Source organism: Anopheles ziemanni, chromosome 2 (genome assembly GCF_943734765.1).
Source record: "Anopheles ziemanni chromosome 2, idAnoZiCoDA_A2_x.2, whole genome shotgun sequence".
NCBI classification, from domain to species: domain Eukaryota; kingdom Metazoa; phylum Arthropoda; class Insecta; order Diptera; family Culicidae; genus Anopheles; species Anopheles ziemanni.
The window spans coordinates 78,572,147-78,591,063 of record NC_080705.1 but is presented as its reverse complement, the minus strand read 5'-3'; the positions used below and the strand labels follow the sequence as shown (position 1 = coordinate 78,591,063).

At 47.5% G+C, this 18,917-nt stretch overlaps 2 protein-coding genes across 2 annotated transcripts; one reads left to right on the top strand and one right to left on the bottom strand.

The window, feature by feature from the left end:
* Positions 1–2,032: 2,032 nt before the first annotated feature.
* LOC131289071 (angiogenic factor with G patch and FHA domains 1-like) lies at positions 2,033–4,444 on the bottom strand. Its single transcript, XM_058318273.1, has 6 exons — positions 4,221–4,444; positions 3,926–4,147; positions 3,730–3,861; positions 3,110–3,461; positions 2,500–3,006; positions 2,033–2,433 (listed from the first exon to the last, which is right to left on the bottom strand). Exons 1-6 carry the CDS (start codon positions 4,374–4,376, stop codon positions 2,033–2,035), a joined length of 1,770 nt encoding a protein of 589 aa, XP_058174256.1. The 5' UTR covers positions 4,377–4,444.
* Positions 4,445–5,309: 865 nt separating this feature from the next.
* On the top strand, positions 5,310–18,457 carry LOC131294049 (nuclear pore membrane glycoprotein 210). The gene is made up of 8 exons (XM_058322099.1): positions 5,310–5,557; positions 5,784–6,900; positions 6,962–9,149; positions 9,225–11,194; positions 11,863–12,001; positions 12,164–12,217; positions 12,458–12,613; positions 18,193–18,457. The coding sequence occupies exons 1-8, from the start codon at positions 5,388–5,390 to the stop codon at positions 18,300–18,302; spliced, it is 5,904 nt and encodes a 1,967-aa protein (XP_058178082.1). The 5' UTR covers positions 5,310–5,387; the 3' UTR covers positions 18,303–18,457.
* The last annotated feature ends 460 nt before the right edge of the window (positions 18,458–18,917 follow it).

The window sequence follows — 18,917 nt, the reverse complement described above, 5'->3', positions numbered from 1 at the left end:
TTTAGTTGTGAGAGAAACATAGTTATAAAGAAATCCATACAATGCTGTATCATACGAATTATAGCCAATAAATAAATATCATTTCTTTGAAAATAAGCTAAAATTGAATTTAATTAAACAGAATATAATTCAAAATTAAATCCGTTATTCTAAATAAACCATCGATATTATACAATATGTATAGGTATAACAACCGCTAGAGCTTCTATACAAGTAGTGTATAAACATATTGAAAATACGATTTCATTACTTTCTGACAACAGGACGAGACATATTTAACTGACTACTTGATATAAAAATAATCCATAAGAGGTTTTGATAATTTTTCAAGTTCAAATGCACCTCATTTGACGGTCGGATCATGGTTGAAAATGAGTAATAAACTTTTGCAAAAATCATATTTATTGCTCAAGACGAAACGATTAATTTGCATTTCGGAAACACCGATCCTGGCCGATGTGCTTCACCTTCGCGCTGCTCAAAATCATCCTCGACCCCTCGCTCTCTCTCTTGACATGAACCCAAAAATAACCCATCTGAACCTCTTCCCATCCCGTACCTTCCCTTTTCGTTTCGGGCTGGTTTTTTGGGGCGGCAAAGGACGAACCGCGGCAGACAAAACATTCCTGCCCAATTCTCCCACAAACCGCAGCGACACACATGGCGTAGGGAAAGAGAAAGGGATGGGGAGGGGAGGTGGTTTGGGAGGCAGCCTCTCGAACGAGCGTGGAAAATGACATGGAGTAAAAAGTAAAACAAAAGTTAAAACCACCGACGGCAAGGAAAGTGGCCAGAAAAATGAAACTCGCCCAGCATCGCAGCGTTCCCCAAACGATGTCAAGAGTTTGACTAAGCAAGTTTTCTTGAAAAAAAAAACCGTAAAAGAAGAAAAAGAAAACTCGAGACTGTCGACAGTCGACGATCCGTCGTCGTCGTCGCCGTTGTCGTGTGGTCGTCGTCATCTCTCAGGGTCGTCTTTCGGCTTGGAGTTCAAGTTCAATTTTCGTCATATTTTTGGCATGTTGTGTAGTTATTTAATAAACTTTTCCTCCCCCCCCCCCCATCCTTCTCCTATCGTCCATCGTTTACATCCCAGAAGTTGGGATGACTTCCCAAAGAGCACGGTTCGTCGTCATCGGTTTTCTGCGAAGGTGTACTTTCACTCCCAAGAGTTGGGTGGCTGTTTGTAAGACGGGAAGGGTGGGGTGTTGGGAGCGGACAATTTTCCCACGATCCTGACGAGTCGTCTGGACCGGCGGCTGTCTGGGTCCGTGTCGCGTGGCTAGGATATCGTTACGCGGTAATTCTATTATCCTTTTTAGCGCTGTTGAACATTTTATTCTCCCGTTTGGCTCATTCATTCCGCTAAATAGGAGAAAATGGGAAAATCACTGCCGGATGGATGGTAAACAACATGGGAAAAACACGAAACTCGCTGTGTTGAATATCGCGAGGGCGCAAATACGATAACAGGACCTTGTAATCAAATTTCGCGGCAACCGAAGAAGATCCGCCCGTTGATAATGAGGATTATTTCATGGGCAAACTGGTTCATGCAATTGTGATTATAATCGATCCCCCAAGCCTTGCTGAAGGGGGGAACTTTAAGGTCGTGTCTGGGTGCCATGGCTCTAAACCTGTTAAAGGTCTGTTTAAAGTATTTAGTATATTTTAGTTTTTTTTAAAAGTTCATCATAAAAAGAACCGAAATCAAGCAACAAACAAACGAGATATTTTGTTATACAATAATACTTACGTTGGTCAATCAAAACAATTATTTATAAGATTATGCTTTTTAAACTATTGCATTATTTTAAAAAGAAAGAATTAACATAAAACATGTTAACTAACATTTAAATATTTATTCCAATGAGGAAAAAACGAACAATATTGAAAATATTTTTTACCACAAAAATATATGGATTGGAAGGTAATTCTGTAACTATGATTCTTTACAATTGATTAGTAAAAAAACACCCATAGATATTCTTCAAAACTTCAAATGAAAGTATATTCTTACAATAGTACAAGCTTACTCCGACTCGTCACTGCTTTCGGCTTTGAAAACCGTCGACTGTTTGAAGCGTTCCTGAGTCTTGCGCCAGATGGTGTGTCGCCTCGGGTCCACCGGATTGGCGTTGGCCGATCCGATGGCTACCTGCTGCAAACTGCCCAACCCGGACGTGCCCACGTTCGACTTGAGCGGTATCGGTTCCGTTAGGCCATCGTCATTTTTGCCCAAAGATTTGCCTTCGTTCCAGCCGAGCTTCGATAGCATCTGGAAGCCTTTATTGTTGCTGCTGATCGATTGGTCCAAGGACGCTACCTGTGTTTTCTCATGTTCGTTCGAGCTGCCCTTAACCTTACGCCGGTACGCGGCGCGATCCTGATAGTCGGGCGCATTATTTCCCGCTTCACCGGAACCGACATATTCTGTGGAAATAACAAGAAATATAGCATAAGGATCCATTGCATGGATCGCGTGGTGTTTACGCTTACTTTCATTCTCCAAACCGAAGCGTTTCTGGATCAGCTTTAGTCCCTCCTTGTGCGAGACGGGTTTTGTGATCTTCGACACGTTCTCGACCGGTTCAGGCACCTCGGCAGTTACGAGCAGTCCCGGTTCGCACTTTCCACAGGTTGAATTTCCCTCGTGCACATGGCAGAGCAGCTTCGTTTGATTGAGCTGCAGCACACTTCCGTGGACCAGCGTCTGGGGTTCACTTTGGGCCAGCTTGTCCTCTATTTTCACCCTCATCCCATTGTAGAGGGTGCCATTACGCGACCCAAGGTCGACGAACTGGTACGTGCCTTTTTTCGCGTTATACTCGAACTGGAGGTGTTTCTTGGACACGTTGATGTCAGGAATGATGACGTCGTGGTTGCCTTCTCGACCGAGCGAACCACCTTTGCAAGTTACGATGAAAAGCGAACCGATCTTTAGGTCTTTCACGTTGGTTTCCTTCACTATTATGCGCAGGGATGGAGGATAACGTTTTGCTACATCTGGAAAGGATAAACGGAAATTGAAATTGAAATTTGTGTTGTTTTTAAATAATGAACCATAAAAATGGATTCAAACGAAACGGCCCCTTGTGTTGCTCGATACCTTTATAGTTTGTGTTGAAATGTTCCGCCGAGTCCTCACTTTCAGCTCCGCTAGATTTGACCACAACAATCGACTCGGAATCGCTCCCATCGCTGCTTTCTAGCTCACCCTCTTCCTTTACCTCAACGGAGCTAGCCCTACGACGCCGGCGTTTCAATTTACGTCTCTTCCGGGACCGCCTAGACGACGACGAGCTGCTATCGCTTTCACTCGACGACCGCGACCGGTGACGCGTTTTTCGATGCCGTTTCTTATGCTTACGGCTACGCTTCCGGTGGCGCCGGACGGCACGTTCACTGTCCTCACTATCGGGCGACTTTTTAGCATCTTTTGGCTCGGTACGTTTCTGCTTCTGGTAAGCATTCACGGTACAGTCAACCCGGAGCGAGTAAGGAAGACAAAGAAAAGAAAGAAAAAGGGGGGCCGCTGTTAACAAAGCCGCACTGGCCACCTACCTAATGCGTTGTGACGCATGCGATCGATCTCCAGCGAGGAGAATCGAGCAATTAGACTGTCGTCTAGTGAAGGGGAAGGTGAAGAGTTAGGAACCTGCAAGAATGGTACAACATAGTCATAATATGCTTGCCGACAGAAGGACGCTCGGGGGCTGCACGAAATACCTTTTGTTTGGCTTTGGGCTCCGTTTCAAGCATAGTTTCGGGGACGACCTGCGAGTAAAAGTCGTACTCTTTGGTGTCTTCGTTGTACTTCAGATAACAGCCCCTATGCCCGTCATAATGTAGACCGTAAATCTGCAAGCAAAGAAGACATCATCGTAATTCATATGATCAACAGAAGAATAAAGTCAACTCTTACAGAATTATAGTAGTATCCCGTTTCGGGATCATAGTACAGTCCAGAGGTAGGCTCGAAAATGTATCGATTCTTGATGTCGACATCCTGGGCGGTTTTCTTAATATCATCTACAAATGCTTTTATGTCCAGAGGCTCGATAGAGGGAGTTTCTTCCTGCACCTGGTGCGATGTTTGTTCTGTTTCAACGCCATTGCTACGGTACGATTGTTTCCTGATTGACCGCTAATACGCATGAAATAGGAAAACAAAATAGGATCATGTTGACCACATCCAACATGTTGTAGCATGGACTTACCAATGATTTCACCTTCTTCTTGAGTCTTTCAATGCGGGCATTTTGTTTCCGGATGTGCTTGTGCAACGCTTGTACGTAGTGGCACAGCTGGTTCGCAGTGACATCGTAAAGGTTGGTTATTTTGAATAATTTAATCTGAGGAGATCTTTTCTTCATAGCGAATCACTGGAAAATCGAAAACTTTTCATCAGAACCTTAAACATCCGTTCTACCGCTTTTTTGCACTATCTCTGCGTGGTTATAGTTTGTTTAGCAAATTGAATGCAGTTAAATAAGCCTCCACCATACCAACTCCTAACACGAAAACACTATCAAACTCCGAATTTGGTAAATGAAGACGGAACTTTTCCGATAATTGCGAGTATTAATAATTTAACATTCTTTTTCAGTGAAAAACGCAAAGCTTTTGCATGCGAGATCCCTTTTCAATGTTTACAACCTTTGACAATAAATTTAAACGTTTATAGCACTTGGTGCAGTTCTACAACTCATCTGTTGCTTCAATCCCGATTGAGTTTCGTTTGAAACGGTGCTCTTTGGAAATGCATGAATAACATGTGAATTCTAGTTCATACGAAGTTTTTACAAGGGAAATAAGCTGCAATTGTATCAATTGTATTAAAGTACGTACATTAAATCAAATTAAATTGACTGTTTTTAACACAGGAGCCAATAAATTAACGCAATCCAGAGCGCGGGAACTTCCCAAGGCGATGAATAGTGAGGTTAGGTAGGTTATATTGTATATGTGAAAAATATGAAGTAAGTTACAGATTTTTTATCTTGACTGTGTTTCAAAGTAAATCAGGCTATTTAACACGTAAAATACGCTTATCAAAGCACAACAAACTACCACAAACTGATGAAATTCTAATTTTATTTTTGCTGTGAAAAGTCAAACTTAATGGTAGGCCTACCTCGTAGCTACAACTCTTGAAGCGGGTAAACAAACAACGGTCAGTTGAAGTTTGGATCTTGCGACAGTAGCACGCCAAAAAAGCGGATGTGAATATCAAGAAGAAGCTTCTTTTTTTACCAACCGCAGAGTCACGCTGCAGCAGTTCTTGTGCAGAAGGATTCATACCGGAAACGACGGATCAGCAAAAACGAGCTACAAAAGTGAAATAATTGAAAACGACGCGTAGTAGCGGAAAGAGTGCGCGCAAAATGCGGCCCTCTTGGATGTGGGTAACGCTAACCGTGGCGGTGGTTCTGCTTGCAACCACGCGCTCGAGTGCCGCCACCAAGTTGAACTATCCGCGTGTTTTATTGCCCATATTCGATCACATTTCCGTGAACTTCACGCTCGAGGTGGTCGAAAAAGGGTGCTTCAAGTGGTAAGTTTGACCGGCTGTTCGGGTATTACGAGTACCTAACCTCTGAAATGACGAAAGCCGGCACCGCAATAGTGACATCATACGCGTAAACAAAGCACTCCATCAATCAGGTTATCCTTGAATGTTCGGGCGTCTTTTGTATGATGTCACCGATATTGAAATTAGCATTTCGAACGAGTCTACGGTGTGGTCATCGGCTTATGATATCGCTTGGTTCTATTTTTAGGACTTCGTCACGGTTGGACTTGATCCAAATAACACCCTCCTACGACGATACCGACGAAGACTGTTCTTATCGCGTTGTGGTCACGGTTATCAACAAGGAAAAACGGAGAAATACCGCCATCGTACTGGCGGAAGATCTAGTTACCGGCGAGGTACTCCGTTGCGACGTAATCCTAGATCTTATCGACCAGCTGGGCGTACTGACGACGACCCGTGAACTCTACCTCGAGGAAGCACCGGAAACGTTCGAGCTGTGGGCTCAGGATTCGCAGGGTAATGCATTCACCACGCTCGAAGGAATTGAGTTCCAGTGGCAAATCGCCTCCCATCGGTCGGGCAGTGGGACACCGGGTGGTGATAGCAGCTGGAGTCAGGTGTTACGGTTTCTCTCCTTTTCGGAAAGTAAATTTCACGTCGTACCGCGGGCGATCGAAAAACTCGAATTGGCCGGCGTCCAAGGCTATATGGTGCTGCTCGAGGGCATCAACACCGGCTCGGCAAGAGTAACCGCTAGACTTCTGCATCCCGAATACGCGCACGTGCAACCGGTAGACGTAAACATTATGGTGCTGGCCAACCTGATCCTCAACCCGAGCGACGTGTACATGCTGCCCGGTGATACGATCGAGTTTAAGGTACTACAACTGAAGCAAGGAAAGCTGCACGAAATCTCCCTAAACAGCCAGTACTATCTGGAGATCGAGGACGGTTCGTACGCCAGCATCACCGGAAATGAGGCGAAGGGTTTGAAGCTGGGCAGAACGTTTGTGCTGTTGCGCGATCGTAACGTCCCGCACGATGCCAACTCGGCGAGCGAAGAGGCAAACTCGAAGGCAACCCTACCGAAGGCCTCCCTTACGGTGGTGGATCCGAGGAAACTGACGATAAATTTGCTTCCGCACTACAACTGGATCACGGTGGAGGGCGAGAACCATGAAATTGCGTTGAATTTATTCACCCACGACGATCATCAGATAACGCTCGGTCCAAAGTACAAGATCCAGTCGACGTTCGACGAAGCGCTGTTTTACCCGCTCCAGGTGACGGCCAATGGTAGCAGCATTTTCGGTGAAACTATTGCCACCGGTAGCAGTCCCGTTACGGGCAAGTTCGAAAAGGTAAAGCAATTTATCGTGTCCACTCGATTTTTGTTTGCTAATCGTATATTTTTCCTTGCAGCTTTCGGCAAAGGCGGAATTGGTTGTGTTCAAGCGGCTTGCCATCAATCCTCCGGAAGTCATCCTTCCCTTCGATCCCAATCTTCGTCGGCAGAAACTTCAATTCACCGCCACCGGGGGCGACGGTTCGTACAGCTGGTCGTCGCAGGATGCAAACGTGGTGGCCATATCGCAAACGGGACTTGCCGAGGCGCGGCTCGATCAGATCAAGGGAGGAGCGGGTTACGACTCGACGACAGCCACCGATGACAACGAACTCGCCAAGGTGACCCAGGTTCGGGTGGCGATGGCACGAAACGTGCGTGTGTTTGTCACCGCGCAGGTGATGTTCCTACCGCCGATCAAGCTGGAAGCCGTCCGGTACAACTTTGAAACCTCCCTCAAGGATTACGTGAAGCTGCACATCGGCCTTTGGGCACAGCTTAACGGAACGATGAAGCCTTTCACGTCATGCGAGAACCTACACTTTGAGCTCGAGTTTAGCAATCCTATTTTCATGCTGGAAAGTCCCCCCCTCTCGAGTGGCGAAGCGGAGGAAACGTTGGCAAGTGGAGCCTGCAGGGTGTTGTACCTCAAGTCTACGATGATCGGACAGACGCAGCTCAAGATCAGCTACCGGTACTTCGATAAGTTGCTTACCGATCAGGTCAATCTGAACGTGTTTGAGAAGCTGGCGATTGAAAATCCGCTCGAGAATGTGGTGGTGCTGCCACTCGGGGCCTCACGGAACCTGTTCTACTTCAATGGTCCGGAGCGAATCTACAACTCGGAGGCGGAACTGCAGCGACAACTCGTGTACGATCGCAAAGCGCTCGACGTAACCGAGGTGGGCAGTGGGTTTGCGAAGGACAAACACATCTTCCGGGTGCTCTGTAAGAAGTTGGGTGACTTCGAGTTAAAGCTAGCGGTGTACAACACGCTCAACATGCCGAACGTGGTCCCGTACGTGACGGAGTTCCTAACGATGGTACACTGCGTGAAGCCACGGTTCGTAAATCTCATCACCACCGACAAGGTGAAGACGGGCTGTCCACTGGAGCGGCGCCACTCGATGATGCACGTAAAGACGGCGGACGCCAGCGAGCACATGCTGATCGACATCGAGGTGCTGGATGTGCACAATCGGAAGCTGGCAAATATATCCTCGTTGCTGCTGGAGTGGAAGTTTTTCTCGATGCCAGATCAACAACCGTCGAGCGGCGGATCATCGGCAATGGTGGAGGCTAATGAGGCGGCTCTTTCTTTGGCATTCGAACAAAAGACGGAGGTTGACCATCTGGAAGGGTTGGAAATACCTGGCCGTGATTATTTGCTGCTAAATCTCCCCCGAGAGCTTGAGGCGAGCCTAAAGGTGAAGACGATTGTGACGGACTACCGGGCGGAAGTGCTGAAACGGCACTCGATCAAACCGGAAAGTCCTCCGTTCGGTGTGCAAAAGCAACCGGGTTCGGCACTGGTAAAGCCGGTGATCGAAAATGAGCTCAACTTTGTGTCCGTCAACCGTACACTGCTGCCGTACGATCGGCTAACGATCTTCCTCACCGCGGACACGGTCGAGCGCATCAAGGTCGCCCAGGGTAGCGGTTTCTATGACATCAAAGCATCGGAGGCAGGCATCGTGACAGTAAAGTTCGACGGCGCCACACGCCAGCTACTCATCAGCCCACGGAAGGTCGGAGAGGTGAAGCTGGAGGTCAGCGATCAGTGCCTCAGCACCGAGACGAGCTTCCTGTACGTGTCGGTGGTGACGGTCGGGCGTGTTACAATCCTCGCCCCGGATCGGGTAGAGAAAACGAAGTCGATCGAGGCGATCGCACGCCTTTACGATAGCAATGATCGGTTGCTGGACATCAAGCGCGATCAGCTGGAGCTGTACGTCTTGCGCACGGAAGTGTTCAACCCGGCCGTGCTGAGTCTTGCACTCGCCAATCAAGCGAACCTGGGCGTCGGAGAGGTACGGTACACGGCCACCGGTATGGAGCTGGGTGAGACGAAGTTTAGTATCAGCTCTGGAAGTGGCAAGGAGATGGTCACGAGTGCTCCGGCGACGGTGCAAGTGTTTCCACCACTGATGCTTTTGCCACGGAACGCGACGATCGTCGTTGGAAGTACGCTGCAGATCTACTCAAAGGGTGGCCCCACGCCGGACACGAACATTGTCTATAGTGTACAGAGCTTGGATGTTATTGGTAAGGAAGAGAGAAGACACAAAAAAACGAGCAACTCTCAGTGTATTAACATTTTTTGCGTGTTTTTGGTTTCAGACATCGAATCCGGAGTTGCGACGGGATTGAAGATTGGCCGCTCGAAGGTGACGGGTCGGTGCGTTGGCGTCAATCCGAGTACCGGTGCGCAATTTGTGTTCTCCGAGGATACCATCCACATCAACGTTATTCCACTGGACGTAATCGAGTTGAAGACGCCCTTGCGACGCATCCAGGTCGGTGCTACGATGCCAGCCCACCTGTGGGCCGTCCCGGGTGTATCGCCGCTCGTTCTCGGCACGGTAGAGGGTGTAAAGATCCGCTGGTCAACCGACCACACTGACGTGCTGGACGTTCGCGGAGTGTTTCAGGACATTGGCGTGGAGTACCTGGAGCGGGATGCGATTGCGGTGCGCGTCAAGGCCCTCGCCCCCGGTAAGGCCACACTGCACGTTACGCTGGTAACGGCCGAAGGTCGAACGTTGACCGCACGATCGGACATAACTGTGTTCCGCCTGCTGGAGTTGATGTCCCCGAAAGCCATCCGGTATGATTCCATTCTTATACCACCGAAATCGGCGATCCAGCTCAAGGCCAATCTGGATGACGCTGTCTATCAGCTAGATAGTGACGCTTCAACCGGAGTTGTGCAGGTCACCCGGGAAGGGTTGGTACGGAGCAGTGAGTCAACCGGCCGGGTGCAAGTGGTAGCGTCCTCGCAGGATCAATCGCTCACCGTTCCGGTGGAGGTGAAGAACGTCCACTACATCATGGTTTCGTTGCAACCGGGTACGGTCATGTTGCGGCAGGTTGAGCACAGTGTCCCGCAAGGGTTCACCCTCACGCTGAAGGTGTCGCTCCATGACGCCCTCGGGAACGAGTTCTCTCACGGCCTGGAGGATGTGTCCGCGCTTCGTCACAAACTTTCCAAGCGGGGCAACGTGTTGATCAGCACGGGTGGAAACTATACCATGGGATTGGAGTTGATTCGCGAAACGTCCGACATGCTGGTGGTGGCGCTGCGCGATCAAACCGGCGTGAAGTTCGGCGAGGACTTCGTCAAGCTGGTTGTGGGCGAACCGGGCGGTATGGTGTTCCCGGGCAAGAGTGTTTTCTCCGTCGGGGACGTCGTGTGCTTCGATTCGCCGCTGCTCAGCTCCGAGGTGCGCTGGAGCAGCTCGGACGAGAAGCTGGTAAAGATCGACCCGAAGAGTGGCGTGGCGCAGATACTGGCTGCCAGAGACGTCGCCGGAGGTAGCGTGGGTCCGGGTGCGGAGGAAAAGGTGACGATCAGTCATGGTGTACGGCGGCACGGTGGAATTTCGTTCGCCATCGATGTACTGGCGGCCGATCGGATCGAATTTTTCAAGAGCTACGACATCTTCAACGGACAATCGTACCGGGGACATTTGGTGATCAAAAACCACCAGCAGGTGGATAAGCTGACGAATGTGATCGCGCTGAATGCATCCACGTGCCAGGAGCAGGTCGAGCGCTCCTTTATGGGTCTCTTCACCTGTCGGTTGCTCGCTAAGCAGGTCGGAACAGCGGAGCTATTGCGGCACTTCAAGACCTACGCTGGGTACGACGCGTCCATCGGTGCGTATAGCTGCAACATTGATCTCCTCACCACCATCGATGATGTTGCGAATGCGATCAAATCGAACGAGTACAACCTGGAGCTTGAGGTGCGCTTGAATGGAGGCAACGGTGGCAGCACCTCATCCTCCTCATCGTCCGGACTCGTCGATACTTCGACGCTGAAAATTGTCCCCGCGGTACGCATCGAACCGGAAGCCATCTCCGTCGATCAGATCGGCAAGCAAACCGTCACGATTGCCGGCTTGGACAAGGTGCTACAGAAGGTGGAGGTAACATCGTCCAATGGAGCGGCGCTGGCCATTCGGCTGCAGGAGAAGCAACCCGGTTCGCTCGAGTACCGGCTGGAGCTGCTCGACACGTACCGGGAGGAGTGGGCCGACTCATTGGCCGTCATTGTGTCCTCCCCGCTCACCATGCAGAATGTGAGGGTAAGTATTACATTCTGGGTTTTGTTTAAAATAAGAAATATTTGGGGATCAATTCTCCAAACTTTTGAATATTTCGGGGATACCCGGACCACAAAAAAAAAAATAATTGAAGGTTTACGAAAAAAAGATTTTTTTTTTCTAATTTTCATCAGTTGCAACAATGTTACACGTGTTTTAACCTCCACTCTATAATCGAATCGAAAAGTTACTACCCGTGTATAACGACCCCCTTAATCGGACGTTGAACATTTTCGAACTAAAAAAGGGGGTCGTTATGTACGGAAAAATACGGTACTTAGTAGGAATGAATGAGTGAGTAGAATATTATCATTGATTGATTTAATCCTCATGAACAGTTTATGTACCTTCTGTTTTAATTTAAATCTTTAACGAATCATAAAGAGTGAATGAGTCAGTAAAAGAGATGGTTGCGAACGATTCGGATCCGTACACAAAGTATAATAATGCACTTATTCAGAATGCATTCTGCATTTCCGTTCCTGGTAAAGATTTAAATCCCGAATTGGGTTTCGATTACTGGATAACTTCCATATGGGATTCCAATACCTACTTGGGATTTAAATTTGTGCTTGGGATTTTAATCTTTCCATGGTAACAGATCTAATTGATTTAATTCAAATTCAATTCTTTCTCTTTTCTCTCCACAGATACCTATCCACTCGCCGATGGTTCCACGGAAATGTGGCACGCAACCCTTCCACAGTACGCCCGATCTACTGCTGAGCTACGTGAGCAACTTCGGTTTGGTTATATCGGCCGTCACAGTTCTAGCAGCTACGGTTTGGGGTATGTACCGTCTTAAAATCATAATTACTATCATCGCAGTATCGTTTTCCAGTCCGAGCTTGTTATTCGCGCGCGGGGATAGAAAATTAACCTTCAACGTAATTTGTATCTGTTTCGTGTTAATTTATTATTTTATTCTCTCTCGTCCCCCCTTTTTTTTAGTGGTCGTGTTTTGCTTCCCGCAGCAGCGACAGCCGCATTCAGCTAATGGAAGTGGTAAGTTTCAACTGACCCAGTCGGCATATTCTCCATGCACATCTGCATCTTCCAGTTGAAAGAGGGATCACATTTTCCTTCCACGGCTTTCGGCTGCCTCTCTCCTTTTACACGATACCATCTTTTACACTCCACTCGAAGGATTCTACAAAACTTTTTCTCTTTTCTCCCCTTTGCTGCACCACCCCCCGCGTGTTCGGCTGCACGCACACCTTTCCCTGCTGTGGATGGATTTCGCAGTGCCGTCACCGTTTAAAAATGAGCACAATTTATCATCCTATGATAATAGGATAAGCAGCAGTCCATTTGCTAGTCCATTAGGAGAGCGCGGCAGTAATCTGCAGCCATCGTCACCGTTCGCCGGCAGCAGCCAGCACAGTTTCGGTGGATCGCAAGGTAAGTGGCGCTAGATTATCACCGTGCCGCGTGTTCCGGCTCCACCTCCGTTTACGCTTCATTCACGCTGGAGAGAAGTTTTTTTTTTTTTAAAGTGAAACATTGTTTTATGCTACCTTCGGATTTTTCCGCCTTTTCTTTGGCGCGAAATGCAAAATGCGGAAAACGAAGGAAAGGGTTTCCTTTTTTAATGTCTGTGAGTGTGGTACCGGTGTGTCTGATTGTTCGGATTTATTCGGTTTAACAGCGCCCACTTTACGCTGGAAGGACAAAGGCGTAGAGGGAAAGGGAGGACAAAGATTTATTAGACTCCTTGTGGTGGGTGTCCATCGTTGAGATAAACTGGACATTTAGTACGATGGTTTTTTTTTTCGCACAAAACGGCATAAAAAATAATTTACCGGGCACACACTTTCCTACTAGACAGTTTTTTTTGTTGTTGCTGGTCATGCCTCAGTGTTGGGCCACCCTGGTGCAGCTGAGTTATCGCTGTACTCTTTATTAATACACCGGCTGAAAGAATCAAAGGTAAAAAAATTCCCACCCGGTTACTTATGGTTTTAAAGCGTTGGTTTTATTTTTTTGGCGCTAGCTGGCTCCCATTTTCATTCAATTATTCATGATAAGCCTCCGCGCCAAGGGTGCTGGAAATTGAATATAGAAATTATTACCGTAAATGAAATATACCGAAGTAGGGAGTGGAAGGGAGAAGGTACGGTTTTACATCCTGTGGATACAAAAAAAACAAAACCCCGGCTGGTAATGAATCTTTAAGAGGGGGAAAAAGAGATCAAAAACAAAGGGAAACCCCCGAAAAGAAAGTCCTGTTAAACAAAGCCAACAAACGAGAAAATATGTCCAAAACGAGCATTTAAATAAGTGGGCCAAGCCATATTTCGTTGCCACCCGCGTGGGGCACTGGTGGTGGTGCACTTCCTGCTCGGACCCGGACCTGGTGAATTTTCCATAAAAAATTTCACCACACCCTCAACCCAACTTCTCAGCACCCTCATTCCATCCATCGTGCGGTCTTTTTGAGTTTGTCCGATCGACAAAACGGGAAACGTCGTTTTTGTGCTGTTTTTCCGCTGGAACTCCTATTTGAAATGGAGCTTTTCCTCGTTTTCGGGGTGGTGTTTTCCTTTCCCACCGGGCCACCGGTTGTACACGATCGGAATTATTGCGGCAGGGCAGGGCAGGGCGACCGCGATAAGCGTTAGGAGCTGCTGACGTCGGCCGAAAAACGCTTACCACAAAACAGATTCCGGTGACCCAAAGGGCAAAGGGCGCCGGCGTAACCAAACAAAAAAAGGAGTTGAAGAGAGGAAAAATAAAACAACAGTGCAGTACAAAGGCACGGAGTGGACGTGAAAAATGGATGCAATATTTTCTGTTCACACCTCCCTTGTCTTGTCGGTTCGCCTATGGTTTGCTGTCCGGTACATTACAGTGGTTGTAAAATAAAAGTGGATATAAATTAAAATGTTTCCCAGCCCACGTTCGCGCCGCAGCAGACAAGGGTACACACACACACATACACCCCATCCGAATCGTTAGTGCCCAGTAATTGATCCTTTCGGGGGTTCACGTGACTTTAAAGTAGTGTGAGAGAGTGGGAGAGAAAGTGGGGAGATTTGATCAACCCCTGGTTTCATGCCTCCTGAGTCCGATCACCCTTAGAGGAACCCTAATGACTGTGGATGTTTAACAAATCCATCAACAAGAAGTGGCTTTTTGATACGATCTGTAAAAAAAAGGTATTCATTTCCCGGATGGGAAACAAGTTTATTGCCGATGGTGAAAACCTCTCTCTAGCGGTAGTAAAATTATTACATTTTCCCACGATGATTAAACGACCTGTTTAGTTGAGGGAAAACGGGTTTAGAACCATGATGAAAGAGACAAAATCAAATGCTAAAAGTCGTTGAAATGGTTATGAACTTGCAGCAATTAGTAAGTCGAGGATCTTGATTTCGGTTCGGTAATTGGTTTGTGTGAGCCGGGAATTGGCCAGTGGGCAATTGAATTCGCTCCGTTTTTGGGCTTCGTTTTGTTGTTTGTTTATTACACGTACGTTTGAAGCGTATACCTACGTTAAGAGGAAAATAAAATAAAACGCCGAGCCTCTCCTGGGGAGGAAGAAAGGACGTTGCCTCAAAGCGTTCCCAATAGCGTTGGGTGGGTGGAACCACACGATGGGAGAGGGGGGGATGATGGAGTGCAGCAATGGTACTTTTTTAGGGCGCGCTGATTTTTGTCGTTTATGTTCCGTTTACATTTGAATTTCAAACATGCGTGTGCGTTGTGTGGCGTCCTGTACTCGGCCCGGTCCGTGCGTGCGTGCTTACCCATGCGTGTCCGCCCTTACTTTTGTCGAACTTTTTACTCCCGATACCCCTGAGTAGCACCCGCATGAAAGAAGAGGCCTTGCCGTGTGTGGTGGGTACACTTCCCCCCTGCGGGGCGTGGTAGGGCTTTGGGTGTTTCTCACAATACGCGCGTACACTTCACGTACCGAGAGTGCTCCTTTCGCGAAAAGGAAATAACTTTTACCTTCCTTACGTGACACACTACGTGTGTGTGTCTGTGTTTGAGATATATTTAGCATTCAGAGCCACTTCCGAGGCCTTCGTAAAATTCCGTCCAAATGCGGCACCAATCGCGCACGAGTGTTGTGTGGGGGATACGTTTTCGTCCTTTTAAATTTGGTTTTTGTTGTGCCTCTTCCGTGTAGGGGGTGGGGGGAGGAGTGGGGGGCGAAGTTTTTGTCGCCGTGGTGTGGAAATTCTCGCTGTAGTTCTTTTTTTCTTCTCCCCCCGTTCGCTTCAGTTCGGAATCTACATATTTCATTTTGTTTGTTGACATTTCGCTGATATGCGGTCGCGCAATCGGAAGTTTCTCGCCACTTCCCACCTCCCCCCTACTCGGTACCGGGTTTCTAGGATTTGTGGCACCTTGAAGGAGGGAGAAAGGAACACTCGAAGGAGGGGAGGGTGAGACATGTCACTCACTAGGAGAGCAATAACAAAAATCAAAAAAATAAATAAAAGTAACAACAATCCGGCCCCGAAAACCAAATAAGCGACTTAAATTGTTGTGTGGCTGCTGGAGTCGGGGTGGGGCAGTTCCTGTGTGCATGTGTGTCGTTTTTTTTTTTGACAAGTGCGCGCTTCAGCATGAACGCATGTTTGGTTGCCGAGAATGATTAAGTAGTCGCGCTGCGAACTGAACCGCCTGGATGGATTCTCCTCCGACTCGATTGGCATTCGAACGTGAATAAGAACTTTTCCCGTGCCGAAGCGGAAAATGGAATGCTACCGAATGGTGCTGCCGGGTGGACTGACTGCTGGTCTGGGCCTGGCGATGGGCTGTGTGTCCTGACAGACGGTACGTTGTCATCGATTGTTGTAGGTTGGAATGGTAGGGATGGGGCGGGGGCAAAGTGTCGCACGGGTTTCGTGTCGTGATTTACAGCGCCCCATACCAAAAGCTAACAAACGCATTCCGTTCGTGTAGTTTGCGGTAAAATTTGATTGATTGGATTTTGATGACATTCGGTTACACCTTCCGGGAAGCATGAAAGCGGCTTGTGTCACGATCGTATGTGTACCAGCCGGATCCTCCATCCATTCCCCCTTCGGAATGGTGCGTGTCTCCCTGCCCGATGGAGTTGACTTTTTCCGATATCCGGGATACTCCGGATGGAGCGCGTCTTCGTATGTGGCCGACAGGATGTGCCGTTTAATTCAATTGCTTCTCTTTCGCATTTGCTTGTGCCCGGAATCTTTGAAACCTTCCAATTCCCCGGGACTGTGTGCTCGCCATTGCAATGCGACTCATTGTAAATGGAAAAACTTTTTTAGCAATTCAACGATTTTCTTCAATGGGAGCTAATATGGTACATAAAAAAACGAATAGCAATCTAAACTCTGCTACCCACTGCAATGAATATGTAGTTTTGTTTTCGGCCCATGGAAAGGAAAATAAAATGGGCACACTTATGGCCCCCTTTTTTCATGGCCCTTTCGGGACCACATTCAATTGCCACCCCCCTCCGTTATCGTTAAGTGCGTTGGAAATGGTGTAATAATTTTCCTTCTCATAATAAAATGGTGGTGCTTCTTGTTGGACATGGTGCGAACGCTGCGTACTCTAGGCTGGTCAAAACCCTAGCCCTCTTTCATATCATACTCCGGCTACTAACTTCACACTACGTGCTCTATTGTGAAGGCAGTAAACAAGATTTAAACTTCGTACTCGCGTGGAATACTTAAAGTTCTACGAGCCAACAAACAGCCATGCTATCCGTGAAGGTAGTGTTTGTTTGTTGTCTTGAGTTCAACGATTGGTTTTTCTTCTTCTCCGGCCACGTGCCGGAGATTTCTTTTTCCCGCCGTTAGAGTTTAAATCAAGGGCAACACACCGATTGTCGTCTAGTGTGTGTGTCTTTGTTTGAACAGGCGAAAGGCTAAAGGGATACGATTTCCCCGGCACACGGGCCCGAAGGAAAGGTTAACGGGACGCAATGAAAGATTTGCTCGGCTATCGGATACACTTACATGTTCAATCCCGGGGCTCCCGACAAAGGTTAGTGTCACGCTTTCCAGCGTGTGAAGCACTCCCCGGCACGCAATGTGTGTTTGCGAGCGCCACCCGGGGTAGAGGTGTAAGGGGCGGGCACCGGTGGGTGGGAAATATTTGTTCGGTTCAATTTATTTTCACAAACCAAACACACTCGATAAAGAGGGCTTTCGTGCGGTGTACAACCGACCGGGCGCCTCCACCGTAGTTTTTGTTGTCGGTTACTTAAAATCAAACGAACGCTTGACGCGCTTTCGTGTGTATAGTATAGCGTGGAATCTCGCGCACAACTTGCTCCTCCTTTCCAGCGAACGGCGTATGGAAATCTGTACAAGAGCACCGACACATACTCACTCCGCGTGCGCGCTTGGCAAACAACCGGCCTGGAGCTAGCGTCCCCGAGAGTCGTTTGTACACGCGGTGTCGGATTTTACATGGCACGGTAGTGAAAAACATTGCCTTCCCCCCCGTGTGTGTGTGTGCCTGGCAAGGCACAGCTTATGTCGTGTGCATTTTTTATTAGTCCAGGTTGGGAAACGGGGAGCGTAGTACGGGTGGGCGAAGGGATTGTTTCACATGTTGTTCAACCGCACTCGAAGGAGACGACGAGATCGCTTGAAAATCGGTGTAAATGAGCACCTAATGGGTGCTGCAGTTCAAATATCATGCAAACATAATCGTCAAGCGGTTGATGTGGCTCCGGACTATTTATTTCTCTAGAACACTACGTCCGTTGCAGGGTGGGTAATTTGTAATCTGAGTTGGTAATGGAAATTTTTACTAGTTTACTTGTAAACTATATTCTTATGCCTGCAGGAATATCTCCTGATTTCATACGAATGTGGATTTTCTTGTTGAGTTGGAAGTGATAATACAACGGACATGTACAACTTAGCGTATATAAATTAAACTGTAGATAAGCTTTATTGTATGCATAATTCACGCTTCACATCAATTAATCTTCCCAATTTTTTTTTCTATCTATACTCTTCAACTAGGCAATCTAAGTCACGATTTCAACTCGAGCGGAGGCTCACTCGGTTCACCCATCTACGGCGATGCGACAATCGTTTCGCCACAGAAACGAGTCAATAGACGTTACCTGTAAATACCTCGACGAAGTACGGTTTAGAATGGACGGGCGTCAAGGGAAGCGCCCTAAAGGAACTGAATGTAGTAATAGATTGTAACCGTAGGCAGCCTTCGCAAGACGATGAGATTTTCATAACTGAACGCAGAACGTAAATGGAAAGGTCAAAACCTTTCCCCCACCACCGGGGGGTTTTTTGTTCGTTTTTTCAAACTAGACCATATGAACTTGTAGATGAACTATTGCATGCATCTTAAGATAAGTAGGATTTTTATTTTTCTCTTTCTCTCTACGAGTGTGTTTTGAAAAAAACCGGAATATTCTTTGACAGGGTCTCGATTTATATGGGTCACTTTATACTTAGTTCACTTAGAAGTAGTTTATCTTGTTTTTCCCTCCCTTCCATTTTTGCAAATATGTTTTTCTGCCTTAATCGCTTTAGTGACATGAACTCTCAATCAGGACAAAAACATGTTCGAATGATTTATTTTCACTTCATAAAATACGGCCTCTCCTCCCCCCGTGAGGAATGCCGAGAAACTTTATTCTGTATGAACTTAGTTTGCAAAGTCTGAATCCTGCTTTGTTTTCTTCTTTCCCCACTTAAGTACTGTTTTTCTTACCCTAAACTGA